We start from the raw sequence: 12,836 nt of genomic DNA, 5'->3' as shown, positions 1-12,836 counted from the left end.
GTGAATGATGGGGATGCCAAGCTGAAGGCAAGTCTTCTCTGCTTCTCTTTCACACTAGATCTCACTTTTTACCAGAGACGTCCAGCCCAACCGAGAGTTGTGCGCCCACCATTCGTGAGTAACCTCATCTTGTCTCATATGTTTCGTTTGATTCTTAATGCCCGTCTGCATTTCAAACAACAGGCCAATAACAGAAGCTCGGCGAAATATGTCAGTAGAATCTTTCGTTCTTCAGCTCTTGCTAATCTGACTTTGATGATACAGGGCAATGATTTCTTCGGCAGCGAGTTAGACCACGCGTCTCGTCGTCCAGCTCCATTGGATAGCTCAGTGTCTCTCATTCATTGGCGCCGTTTGCTTGGCACTCTCCGGTTCAGCGCTCAATCTACAGATGCGCCCCCACCTCGCGAGTCCCGGAATTGGAATTTCAACTTATTTCGTGTAGGAAATTCCAGCCGCACCGTTGAAGTAGCTCCTGGCCGCAAAAAAGATGTGAGTGCGACTCGCAATCATGATTGCTATTCTTCAATAATAACATTCAAAACACAATTGCAGAGATACGCCATTGCCCCTCCCAGCAAGGCAGAAGTGGAGGCAGCTATGCAACGTGCAAACGGCAACCAAACCAACAGTTCAACGCAACCGGGTCAACCCGCAGCAGCTGCACAGGGGTCTCAAGCAGGGGCACAAGGGTCTCAAGCACGACCAACAGAAACACACCAATCAAGCGGTGGGAGGGGAGAAGTTTCCTGCGAAGTTTCCTGCTGCGGATTTTACTTTGGTCGTCGTTCCACTTCGCGTCAGTCATGAAATCATCTAGAACCTTTGTTACTCGAACATTTCTCTTCCTTTTCATCTGTGCTTACGCATGATGCATCTTAGATATAGCTCGTTCCGTCCCATGTACATGAAATTGATATATTTCTCTTAATAAGGGACGCATGGTTGAAGCAAGCGCCAGTGTTTGTGTAGCTCCCGCATAGAATATCCGAAAGGCACAGGAGATCGAATACAAATAGGGTCAGAGTGTGCAAAATGATACTCTGATACCATAGCTGTGCACCGGCGCTGTTGAGTCTCGCTAATCCGTTGGAATATGATGGCGAAGAGCTGCAATTAAGGGGCACAGCAGAGGGCTCGGACCTGTATGCATGATTGGAGGTTAGCCAGCCTGGGACTAGTGCAGTAATTCAGCCCCATCATCATGTGAGGTGGTACCGTTCTCCGCTGTCGCCAGTTGGCAGTCAGTCGCCGTTTCGGACCTCGAAACCCACCAAAGTGACAGATCACGGTGTTTTCGCCCAAGTAGCAGTCGTGCGGCCACTAGTATGTGCCAAGGCCAAATTACATAATACATCGTAAAGCCGGAGGCGATTACTATACGTCGGTCTTGTTCCGGTGTACATGTCTACCTCATACTTCAAGGTACCAGGCCCGCTGTAATTTGATATCATTGGTCAAGTTGCTGTGCTCAGTCTGCGCCCAATGATAACCTTGATAAGTGCAACAACAGGATGTGATGGGATATCATCTCCGCCTTTGAAGTTCACTGACCACTGATTCCTGCTATGTCTTACATCTCACATGATCCCTATTGGTGGCCATTTCTCGACTGGAACCGTATTTCCAGCTACTTTTTAGGTTCGTGAAGAACCTGAGCAAGGCAGATGCGCCATATATCTCACTCCATCTTTGACTGTGGTTTCGCAGTTGCATCCTTCGCTGTGGTGGCATACGATTGGGGTGAGCGAGATCATTCCTTCCAAAATAACTTTTTATTGATAACCATGTGGATGTATGTTCAAGCCTTAGCATTCGGACAAGAGGTAGCAAGTCAACGTGTTTTTATCAGCGAAGCCGCTCAGCATGTTGTAACAGGTCGAACTGGTCTGGGTGAGCAAAAGTCTTATATCAGAAACACAGGAAGATAATGAAGAAGACGCAACACTGGTCCCTCATGACTGTTCTATATATTTGCGTAGGTTATGCTATGAGCGTAGTTGACAACTTGTGCTGACTTCAACTTGAATACGCTAGGTGCGCTACATTGGACTACTATATTGCGTGTACGTACAATTTGCAAGATTATTTATTAGGTGGCACTGCACCGTGCTAATAAACAACATCTCGCATTCAGCATCAACATGCTGTGTATGTATCTCAAAATATACTGTGTCCGTGTCCCAGTCTTCTGATCAGTGGCATATAGGGTATCTCAATTCAGTATCAATGACAAATACAGTGGGTATTCTGTACGATGATGCCCGGCATCCCCTTTTGCTCATTCAAGCCCCATACAGGGGTGAGCATCATTTTCTGGCGGCTGGTTAATCCGACATAATAAGCACATCAGCTGTACGTTCATTTGAATTATCGAGTCCTCCGAGTAACCCATGTTTTCAGGCGCCATCCTTTGGTTTACACTGGTATGGATGACTATCGTCGTCAATGCGATGCTGGGCGGTGAGTTGTTCAGTTGCCGCATCCCACTGATATTGACCATCATGCAAGTCGTCATGATGACTCGCATACATGCCATGTACGGGCGATCCAAAAAGATGTTCATCTTTCTCATCGTTGTCTTGATGGCTTCAACTATCACGACCGGAGTTATGGTGATAGTCGCGGGCATTGGCGTTTCAGGGGGTAAGCTTTCAGCTGTAGATATGTAAGCCTTGAGCACACGAGACTGATGGGCAAATATCAGAGGAACGCTTCTTTTCCGACACCAATCAATGTGCCATTGTCTTCGCTGACATGGATGCCGTCCATCTCCATGAAACGGCGTGGATTCCTGCCATTGTGTGGGAGCTCACTGCCTTCTGTCTTGTAGTCTGGATTGTCGTAGACCACTTTCGTGAATTACGGCAACATGGACCAACAGGATTGACCATCAGAGACTATGTCACGGTTTTAATCAGAACTCATATGCTATACTTTGTGTCGTGAGTTCCGTGAATTCTATTATTATCTTGTTCACTGAAGTTCTGCATGTGCTAGCTTTGCTGCCGTATCTTGCCTCTACCTCGGCCCACTATCTCCAGAGCTGGTACGCCAATCTGTGACAGTCATTTGCGTTTGACCACTCCTAATCATCACTGCAGTCCTCTGATTCCCTGGAAGGTGGTGTTTATTTCGGCATTCTTAATTTTGCCCAGCCGGTGCAAATGTTTGTGCTGGGACCACGTCTTGTCCTTAGTGTTCGACAATATCACGCTGAACTCGCGGCCGAGTTTGACGAAGGAAGTGGCATGACTGCGAATGCCTTCCAGGAGCATGGACATCTGTTAACCAGCAGTGGCGTGTAGCATAGAAGTAGTCTAATCGAGTACTGCACAGGGAGAATATAGATCTGGACTATCGTCGTGTACTTAAGCTTCATTGTAATAATTTCTTTGTAAACATCATGTTTTTAAAGTGAGTTTGAGCATCCGGGGAATTAACACATAGCATGGAACGTCAGTGCCGATAGGTCTAGTATTACATTAAAGCAAAAACTACAACAAGTACATGCACTGCGTCAAGTAGGAATATCGCCCTGTAGCCTAAAGTCCCTACTGCTCGCACCGATGGAAAACGAGATCTGGCCGTCAGGTTTGCGCCACCCCTGAGCGACGACGTCCCAAATAGACAAGTCATAGCGCGAGAGTGATATTGAGACTTGCTTCGTATCGTACGGCGAGATTTCGACGTTTGTGAAACCCTTCAGGACTGATGGAGGCTCGCCAGCGGAAGACGGGTGGTGGATATAGAGCTGAGGGATCTATGCGAGTGACTTGGGCGTAAATATAAGATAGCGAGCTTAATGGGTGTCACAAACCTCAGTCCCAGATACAGGTCCAGTGTTGGTGACCTCGAAAGTTACCCGGAAGGCAGACTCGTGGAGCCTAATAAGTAACGGTATCAGTCTGTAGATCCTTCATTGGTTTGAATTGACCTCACCAAAGCGCAGTGGAAGATCCTTCAGCGATGGGCGAAGCCTTCCCATTCTCCCAAGCAGTGATCAAATTCTCCTGATCAGTGTCCGATGACTGAATTGGAGTCACACAAAGGTCAGAGTATGTGAACGTGGTGTAACTCAAGCCGAAACCGAACTCGAAGCGCGGCGTGATATTCGCCTACATTTATCCTTGTTAGAGATATGAAAGCACCACGTAGAGTTGGGAAACTTACTTGATCAAAGTGGCGATAATCGATGAATAGCCTACAAGGACCGTGGAATCAATACACTGCGGCCTTGTTGTGCACGTACCCCTCCGTGTAATCAATATTCACAATCTCGCTTCCTGGATCATTGGTGACGAGTTGAGCGGGATAATCGACGATATCTTTAGCAATAGTATACGGAAGTTTTCCAGAAGGGTTGTATGCGCCATAAAGTACGTCAGCGATAGCATTACCTGCCTCCTGGCCTTGAATCCCAGCCCAGACGACAGCGGTGATGTTAGGGTGCTCAATCCAAGGCTCTATAATGAGCGGGCCCACACTGTTCACGACGACTATCGTATTGTTGTTCTGCGCAGCGACAGCAAGGATCAGGTCATCACCGTTGTGCCAAGCAGTAAGGTTGTTCCTGGCTGGAAATGAGCAAAGCCATCACTCGAAGATATGCGAGGAACGTACCGATCTCCCTGATTACCATCAACAGTGAGGAAACCCTCGCCAGAGTCGGAGTTAGTGAAAACGAGAGCAACAGCCTCCCCATATGCCATATTACCAGCCAGAGTGGTGTTCCAGTCGTCGAAGTCCCAGAACACGCTGCTCCCATCCTGGCGAGCACGCTCCTGGATACCCTCGAGAGGCGAAATAAGGTAAGGGAAGTAACCAGTCCTATGTGTCGTCGATCAATTTTCAGGAAAAGTACAAGTACGTCTGAGAGAGCACATACCCAGATCCCCAGCCCATAGCCAGAATCCCATCACTTCCACCTTGATATGGGAACTCGTTCGGGCCAAATTGGCCTGGACGGGCATCGCTTCCGATCAATACCAGGTTCCTCGGCTTGTTCAATGGCAGCGCCCCATTTACATTTTTCAAAAGGACCGTTCCAGCTGCGCCAATCTCCCTTACAAGCTTATAGTGGTCAGCCTGCACGTTCACATGCTTGTTGTTCACTTCGTCATTAGGATTGAACGCGTTGAAGTTCGTCGTAGGGTAGGCCTCGTCCTGGTGAAGGAAGTACCAAGCAGCGATGATGCGCGTCGCCATGTCATCCAACCGGGCGACGCTGATGTACCCATCATTCACGTAGTTTGTCAGGTTGCCTCCGAAGTAGGAGTTGCCGGAGTCAAACGTGATATCACCTGGCATGGTCATGTCAAGGCCTGCGACAGCAGAGAGGGTCGACATCGTCGCCGACCAGTCAGATTGAACGAAACCTTGGAAACCGTACTCTCGCTTCAAGATATCATTTAGCATCTTGTCGTTGTTGCAAGCGTAACTTTCGTTGATGAGGTCTGTGTTTCAAACTTCAAATGATGTGAATAGCATATGGTTGAAACTTACTATAACTGCACATAACGGACGAAACGCCGGCCATAACGCTGCGCAAGAACGGGTGCGCGTAAATCTCATGCTGAGTCCGATCATCAACATTTGAAGATTCTAATGTTGGGAAGTGTTCCTGCTCACTGGTGGGATAAGGACAAGAGTAAACAAGCGTAAGAAAAGACAAACTAGTTGATAAAGTGCTTGGCAGTGGCTTGTACTCCGCCATTTTGCAGGCCTAAAATTGTCTCGTATGCGGATTCGCCGGTCAGGAAAGGATCTGCACCGAAACCCTCCCAGTTACGGCCACCTTGAGGGACACGACCCATGTTCATCATGGGACCAAGGGCAAGGTTGACGCCCTTGCCCTTGAACTCCTGGCCCAAAGCCAGGCCACGAGCACGCATCAGAGCACGATTCCAGCTGTGATAGATATCAGACATGTAAAGTTGGTGAACTCAAAGATGACTTGCGTGGACGCTACCTGAATGCCAGCGGGGAACGCAGTCACGTAGTCGACAAAAAAAACGGCGAGAGGCGAATTCTAGTGAATCCTGAGAGAAACACCTTTTATGTACAAACAAGCTACGCACGTCAAGACATAAACCGGGAAATTTTCTATTGGGTGGGATATTGCCAATACACAACCCGTTCGCCCAACCGACCCCAGTTGTGATATTGGCCTTTTCTTCGATGGTGTAATCCGATATCTGAGTACCAAGCACGTGTCAATATAGAAGATTCGGTCAGACAATCAAACATTGACAAGGATGAACTCACAAGGTTTTTTGCCTTCTGGTAAGCGGCAGACCATGCAGGTGCAAAATCAGGTACGACTTGCGGATCACTGCTGACAGAGGGGGGATTCAAAGGATCAGTTGCAGGGTAAATAGGAGGGCGAGGATTCAGAGTAGGCGTAGGATAGAGGGTGAATGAATAGCTAGAGAGCGGAACGGTGATAACACCAGTTGTAGATGCGTTTGAGATGCTGGTGGAAGCAAAAGATATCGCAGAGCTTGCAGCAGAACTTGATGAAGAACTAGACGAGGTTGTCACCGGCGAATATGGGCCAAGTACAGCAGCACTAACATTGCCAGCTGGAGTAGATGGTATTGCAGCAGACGGAGTCAGGGCAGCCGATGCACCTAGGACAAAACACAACGACGACAGCAGCTTAGATAGCATGGCGGCTGCATGCGTCAATTTCCAGTATAAGTGGCAGGTGGACTTAAGAAGGATCAAAGATTACTGTGTAGTAGATTAATTTCGTGAACTCGGAACCGACACCTTTGTACTTGATTTAAACCGAATAAACCCAACTTGAATAATGTATAACCATGCCTACATCCACGTACACGTGTGCTATGCGCCGTGACCAGCTGAAGCGACAAAGTTAGCACTGATGAAAACCATCCGAGTATAAAATTTGAAATGTAACTGTTCTCTCGCTCATGCGCACATGTACTAACAACGAACACATCCACGTATTACACATTGCTGCCGGGTCGCAGGCCGAAGAACCCAAAGTTACTTACATCATATCATTATGCCATTTCCATTTCACCACCCGACATTTGGCCATCACGCACGTCGATCGCTGCCAGAAAATCATATACACACGCACTGCAACAATTAACATGAGCGACCTTCACAGTTAACCGTGACAGCCTGAAGTGCCTCTGCTTGCACGGATGAAAAGCGAGATCTGGCCGCTCGCAGGTCTTCATTAACCTGTTCCGTATATAATTTCCTTGGTATGAGCCATTCATTGACTTGGATAAGCGCATTGCTCCAACTCCACAATAGCTTTTGTAAGTGAAACACTCGACTCCCGTTCATCCAAGACAGTTTCCACTGATTCTCCTCTCGCTATGTCCAGATCTGTTTCGACGTTAAAGGTTACCATAACCTTCATGCCAACTGCAATCTCGATAGTGATGCGCCCTCGTTCCAAGTAGCTTGAATTCCCTCAGGCTTTGTAGCGACCGCAAAACTTTCCTCCAATGTCAGTCTCAATCTCCACCTTTCCACCATGTCCAATGCCCGGCATATAAACAACTGATTGTGACTTTGTTACCAGTAGTTTTTCTGGGCTATTGTCCCTTTGCGAAGTCTTTGGGTTCTCGATCATACAAAGCAAATCGTCATCTAGACCCTACATGAGAGATAGTGTAGCCTCGATGACACAATCATCTTACATGTTATGATCCGATGGTGGCAAGGAATATTTCATTGATGTTCCCCGATGCCACCACGCAGGCGAAGTCGACTGCAGTCACTTTGTTGTTACCGTCCGTAAACTCGTTTTGATCTTTGTCACTCAATCAATAGTCAGATCTTCGGAGGGGCGGTTTACTGGATCACGGTAGATCAAACTACTTACAATCGCATCCCAACGTACATACTAAGTCGATCGTCGTACATCTGGCGTCCGGTCCAAATCCGCGATTGTTGAATGTGACAGAGCGATGAAGGAAGGCCATGCTCTGCGGCGACCCACTCGTTCGTTCAGGCCATCTGATATGTTCGTAAAATGTCCCCGAGCCCACGAACACCATGTCCCCGTATCATACTTTGAGAATGCAACGGTTACCCATAGAATGTTTCATATATGCTGCATATCGACGACATCCCACCATTGTTTGACTCATAATCATGCATTACTTGCACTACATTAATGTCCAATCAAGTACATGCACTGAATCAAATCAAAAGCATTTCAAACAAGCACGATCAAGCAGAAATGTCACCCTGCAGCTTAAAGTCCCTACTACTCGCACCAATCGAGAACGAGATCTGGCCATCAGGCTTGCGCCATCCCTGAGCGACGACGTCCCAGATAGACAGGTCATAGCGCGAGAGCGTTATTGAGACTTGTTTCGTGTCGTTTGGCGAGATTTCGACGTTCGTGAAGCCCCTCAGGACTGATGGAGGCTCACTAGCGGAAGACGGGAAGTGAATGTAGAGTTGAGGAATCTATTGGAGTAGCTTAGGCGTAAATATCGAGATAACGAGGGCAATGTATGTCACGAACCTCAGTCCCAGATACAGGTCCAGTGTTGGTGACCTCGAAAGTTACCTTGAATGCAGGCTCATGGAGCCTGGTAAATAGTGTATCAGCCTGCAGATTCTTCATTGGTCTGAATAAAACTCACCAAAGCGCAGTGGAAGACCCTTCAGCGATGGGCGAAGCCTTTCCACTCTCCCAAGCAGTGATCAAATCCTCCTGATCAGTATCCGACGACTGAATCGGAGTTACGCCAAGGCCAGAGTACGTGAACGTGGTATAACTCAAGCCGAAACCAAACTCGAAGCGCGGCGTGATGTTTGCCTACATTTACCCTTGTTTAGGACTTAAAAACGCCATGTAAAGTCAGGGAACTCACTTGATCAAAGTGGCGATAATCGATGAACAGCCTGCGAAGTGAAATCAATATCAACGCAAGGCAATCTTGGTCGAGTTGACATACCCCTCCGTGTAATCAATGGTAACAATGTCGTTTCCTGAATCATCAGTGATGAGTTGAGCAGGATAATCGGCGATATCTTTAGCAATAGTATATGGAAGTCTTCCAGAGGGGTTGTATGCGCCATAAAGTATATCAGCGATACCATTACCTGCCTCCTGGCCCTGGATGCCGGCCCAGACGACAGCGGTGATGTTAGGGTGCTCGATCCAAGGCTCGATAATGAGCGGGCCCACACTGTTCACGATGACTATGGTGTTGTTGTTCTGCGCAGCAACAGCAAGGATCAAGTCATCACCGTTGTGCCAAGCAGTGAGGTTGTTACTGGTCCGAAATGAGCACAGCTATCACTGAAGATGTGTGAGGAACATACCGATCTCCCTGATTGCCATCAACAGTAATATAATCCTCGCCAGAGTCAGAGTTAGTGAAAACGAGAGCAACAGCCTCGCCGTACGCCATATCACCAGCCAGAACGGTGTTCCAATCGTCAAAGTCCCAGAACACACTGCTCCCGTCCTGGCGAGCACGCTCCTGGATACCCTCGAGAGGCGAAATAAGGTAAGGGAAGTAACCAGTCCTATGTGTTGTCGATCAATTTTCAGGAAAAATACAAGTACGTCTGAGATAGCACATACCCAGATCCCCAGCCCATGGCCAGAATCCCGTCACTTCCACCTTGATCTGAAAACTCGTTCGGGCCGAATTTGCCTGGACGGGCATCGCTTCCGATCAATACCAGGTTCCTCGGCTTGTTCAATGGCAGCGCCCCATTTACATTTTTCAAAAGGACCGTCCCAGCTGCGTCAATCTCCCTCACAAGCTTATAGTGGTCAGCCTGCACGTTCACATGCTTGTTGTTCACTTCGTCGTTAGAATTGAACGCGTTGAAATTCGTCGCAGGGTAGGCCTCGTCCTGGTGAAGGAAGTACCAAGCAGCGATGATGCGCGTCGCCATGTCGTCCAGGCGAGCCATGCTGATGTAGCCGTCGTTCACATAGTCCGTCAGGTTGCCTCCAAAGTAGGAGTCGCCGGAGTCAAACGTGATATCGCCAGGCATGGTCATGTCAAGGCCTGCGACAGCAGAGAGGGTCGACATCGTCGCCGACCAGTCAGATTGAACGAAACCTTGGAAACCGTACTCGCGCTTCAAGATATCATTTAGCATCTTGTCGTTGTTGCAAGCGTAACTTTCATTGATGAGATCTGCGATTCAGACCTCAGATGATGTGAATGGTGTATATAGAACATTATTGGGACTTACTGTAACTGCACATGACGGACGAAACACCGGCCATAACGCTGCGCAAGAACGGGTGTGCGTAAATCTCATGTTGAGTCCGGTCATCAACATTTGAAGATTCTGATGTGCGGAAGTGCTCCTGCTCGCTAGTAGGACAGATGAGTGCAAGTGCAAACAGGCGTAAGAAAAGACAAACTTGTTGATAAAGTGCTTAGCAGTGGCTTGTACTCCGCCATTTTGTAGGCCTAAAATTGTCTCATATGCAGATTCGCCGGTCAGGAAAGGATCTGCACCGAAACCCTCCCAGTTACGACCGCCTTGAGCGACGCGACCCATGTTCATCATGGGACCAAGGGCAATGTTGACGCCCTTGCCCTTGAACTCCTGACCCAAAGCCAGGCCACGAGCACGCATGAGAGCACGATTCCAGCTGTGACAGATATGAGACAGGTTACGACGGAGACCTTGAAGATGACTCACGTGGACGCTACCTGAATGCCAGCAGGGAACGCAGTTGCATAGTCTGCAAACCGGACAGCGAGAGGCGAATCCTAGCGAATCGTGAGACCAATAACTCGTAAACTCAAGCTACTTACCTCGAGACATAAACCGGGGAAGTTTTTATTGGGTGGGATATTACCAACGCACAACCCGTTTGCCCAACCGACTCCTGTAGTGATGTTGACCTTTTCCTCGATAGTGTAATCCGATATCTGAGCATGAAAGAGGTTCAGCACGTGGAGACATAGAAAAAGTTTCGAATGATAAAGATGGCAAGACAGTCAAAAAAATCGGCCATTAAAACGGATGCACTCACAAGGTTCTCGGCTTTTTGGTAGGCAGCAGCCCATGCAGGCGCAAAATCTGGCACGACTTGTGGATCACTACTGACAGAAGGAGGGTTCAAAGGATCAGTTGCAGGGTAAACAGGAGGACGAGGATTGAGAGTAGGTGTAGGATAAGGAGCAAATGAATAGCTAGAGAGCGGAACGGTGATAACACCAGTTGTGGTGGACGCGCCCGAGGTGTTGGCGGAAGCAGAAGATGTTGCGGAGCTTGCAGCAGAAGTTGATGAAGAATTGAATGAGGTTGTCACCAGCGAATACGGACCAGCTACAGAAGCGCTAACGTTACCACCTGGAGTAGATGGTGTTGCAGCAGACGGAGCCAGGGTGGCCGGTGCACCTAGAACAAATGGAATTATAGACAATGACAGCAGTTTAGACAGCATGGCGGCTGCACACTTGATTTCTGGAGGAAAGTAAGGTAAAGAGATGAAAGGTCAATACTAGTACTAGCTTAATTTTATGAACAACTCGGAACCGATACTTTGGTTCGAGCCGAATACGAGCCCGGCGGAGAAATCCATGAGTCAACTTTCACGCGTGCCGCTGCTAGTGCGGGGGGGATCGCAGCTGCCAGCTGGAGCGCTAGCCTTAGTACCAGTGAAAATCATAGAAACGAGTTAACTTGTAAATTGTATTGTGAAGGGACCGTGCCCTATCATTTCCGTGATGATGCCATTGTCGATGTCCGAAACCATGGAGTCTGCCAGCCTGCCAATTCGAGCGACGCGACCTCTCATTATTATAAGTTACATAATATTCAACAACGTTCAACGTTGCAACCACAACCGATATCACACGCGTCATCGCTGTTGCCCACTAGTTGTCGATAATGTTGCCTCAGCATGTGCTTGATAAATTTGCCGCTTATGTTCCGGCTGATACGATCAATGAGAATGAATACAATGGGGCATACACCACACTTCTCTGCACCACGTTCCATCCGACCTCATTGGAACCATATACGTGCAACCCCATCCCCCTGGTCATATTAACCTCCTGTCGACCAGGATTGCGGCAGACAACAAGATGAGGAGAATACTCCATCGCATTGGTCCTGAAACTGTGTTACCCAAGCTTCATGGCATCAGTGCTATGGGACAAAAGCTTGCTTTTTATTCCACGGAGACAATTAGTGGCCGTGTACGCCCTGACCGTGTTCCAACTAGTGGGGACGACACGACATAGTTCCAGCAAATAGGTGGGAGCTTGACATCACGACAGAAGCTGGGCATCAACAGTTTATGAAAGTTGTAAATGATGTCAAAAGCATGGATATCGATGTGAGAACTCATTTATATTCACTACAAGTTCACTTCTGATCAGTGGTCTAGAGGAATCGTGAATCCGAGTCATGGCAGGGGTATAGTACACGGTTAAACAGGGTCCTGTGTACCACACAGTAATTGTGTCAATGTGAAGTTTTCTTTGGCAGAGAAAGTGGAGCTCATGCTGTTTTATATTGCCATTCTAATACCCTCAGGGATAAACTACGGTACTATTTGTCGAGCCTCGAAGGATCCGTCGAAGAGGCCAAATGATCCGAGATAAGGATAAGAGCGGGGAGAATGAGTACGCAGCGTCACAACCGTAAAAAGAATCGAGCGATGTTTTTGACGCAGTCATATTGCAAAGTATATTTTTTCTACTTAGCCCAATGTACAACAATAAACGATAAACGATGTTTTATTGGCTGACTACGTTACGTCAACAACAATGTTTTATTATGTAATCACATGACAGCCACCCAAATCACAGCAAGAATCATCCAACGTTGATCCAACGCCTCGAGCC

At 47.9% G+C, this 12,836-nt stretch overlaps 3 protein-coding genes across 3 annotated transcripts; 1 reads left to right on the top strand and 2 right to left on the bottom strand.

Annotated features, from left to right (window-relative positions):
• Window positions 1-1,808: 1,808 nt before the first annotated feature.
• On the top strand, window positions 1,809-3,406 carry F5147DRAFT_694473 (uncharacterized protein). The gene is made up of 12 exons (XM_041437309.1): window positions 1,809-1,826; window positions 1,879-1,893; window positions 1,940-1,978; window positions 2,038-2,066; window positions 2,138-2,151; window positions 2,210-2,242; window positions 2,280-2,282; window positions 2,404-2,463; window positions 2,512-2,646; window positions 2,708-2,945; window positions 3,001-3,049; window positions 3,105-3,406. Exons 3-12 carry the CDS (start codon window positions 1,958-1,960, stop codon window positions 3,306-3,308), a joined length of 786 nt encoding a protein of 261 aa, XP_041293067.1. The 5' UTR covers window positions 1,809-1,826; window positions 1,879-1,893; window positions 1,940-1,957; the 3' UTR covers window positions 3,309-3,406.
• Window positions 3,407-3,451: 45 nt separating this feature from the next.
• On the bottom strand, window positions 3,452-6,963 carry F5147DRAFT_694466 (glycoside hydrolase family 3 protein). The gene is made up of 12 exons (XM_041437308.1): window positions 6,268-6,963; window positions 6,081-6,197; window positions 5,961-6,031; window positions 5,677-5,910; window positions 5,506-5,630; window positions 4,889-5,456; window positions 4,624-4,830; window positions 4,253-4,573; window positions 4,174-4,204; window positions 3,943-4,118; window positions 3,821-3,887; window positions 3,452-3,763 (listed from the first exon to the last, which is right to left on the bottom strand). Exons 1-12 carry the CDS (start codon window positions 6,670-6,672, stop codon window positions 3,521-3,523), a joined length of 2,565 nt encoding a protein of 854 aa, XP_041293066.1. The 5' UTR covers window positions 6,673-6,963; the 3' UTR covers window positions 3,452-3,520.
• Window positions 6,964-8,102: 1,139 nt separating this feature from the next.
• On the bottom strand, window positions 8,103-11,513 carry F5147DRAFT_166727 (glycoside hydrolase superfamily). The gene is made up of 12 exons (XM_041428361.1): window positions 11,015-11,513; window positions 10,794-10,910; window positions 10,678-10,748; window positions 10,394-10,627; window positions 10,219-10,343; window positions 9,593-10,160; window positions 9,328-9,534; window positions 8,958-9,278; window positions 8,874-8,904; window positions 8,643-8,818; window positions 8,522-8,588; window positions 8,103-8,463 (listed from the first exon to the last, which is right to left on the bottom strand). The coding sequence occupies exons 1-12, from the start codon at window positions 11,426-11,428 to the stop codon at window positions 8,221-8,223; spliced, it is 2,574 nt and encodes an 857-aa protein (XP_041293065.1). The 5' UTR covers window positions 11,429-11,513; the 3' UTR covers window positions 8,103-8,220.
• Between the last annotated feature and the right edge of the window lie 1,323 nt (window positions 11,514-12,836).

Source organism: Suillus discolor (assembly GCF_016758755.1).
Source record: "Suillus discolor strain FC423 chromosome Unknown F5147scaffold_26, whole genome shotgun sequence".
In the NCBI taxonomy this organism is placed as follows: Eukaryota; Fungi; Basidiomycota; class Agaricomycetes; order Boletales; family Suillaceae; genus Suillus; species Suillus discolor.
Note: the sequence above shows the minus strand (reverse complement) of the source record. Positions and strands in the feature narration are given on the sequence as shown.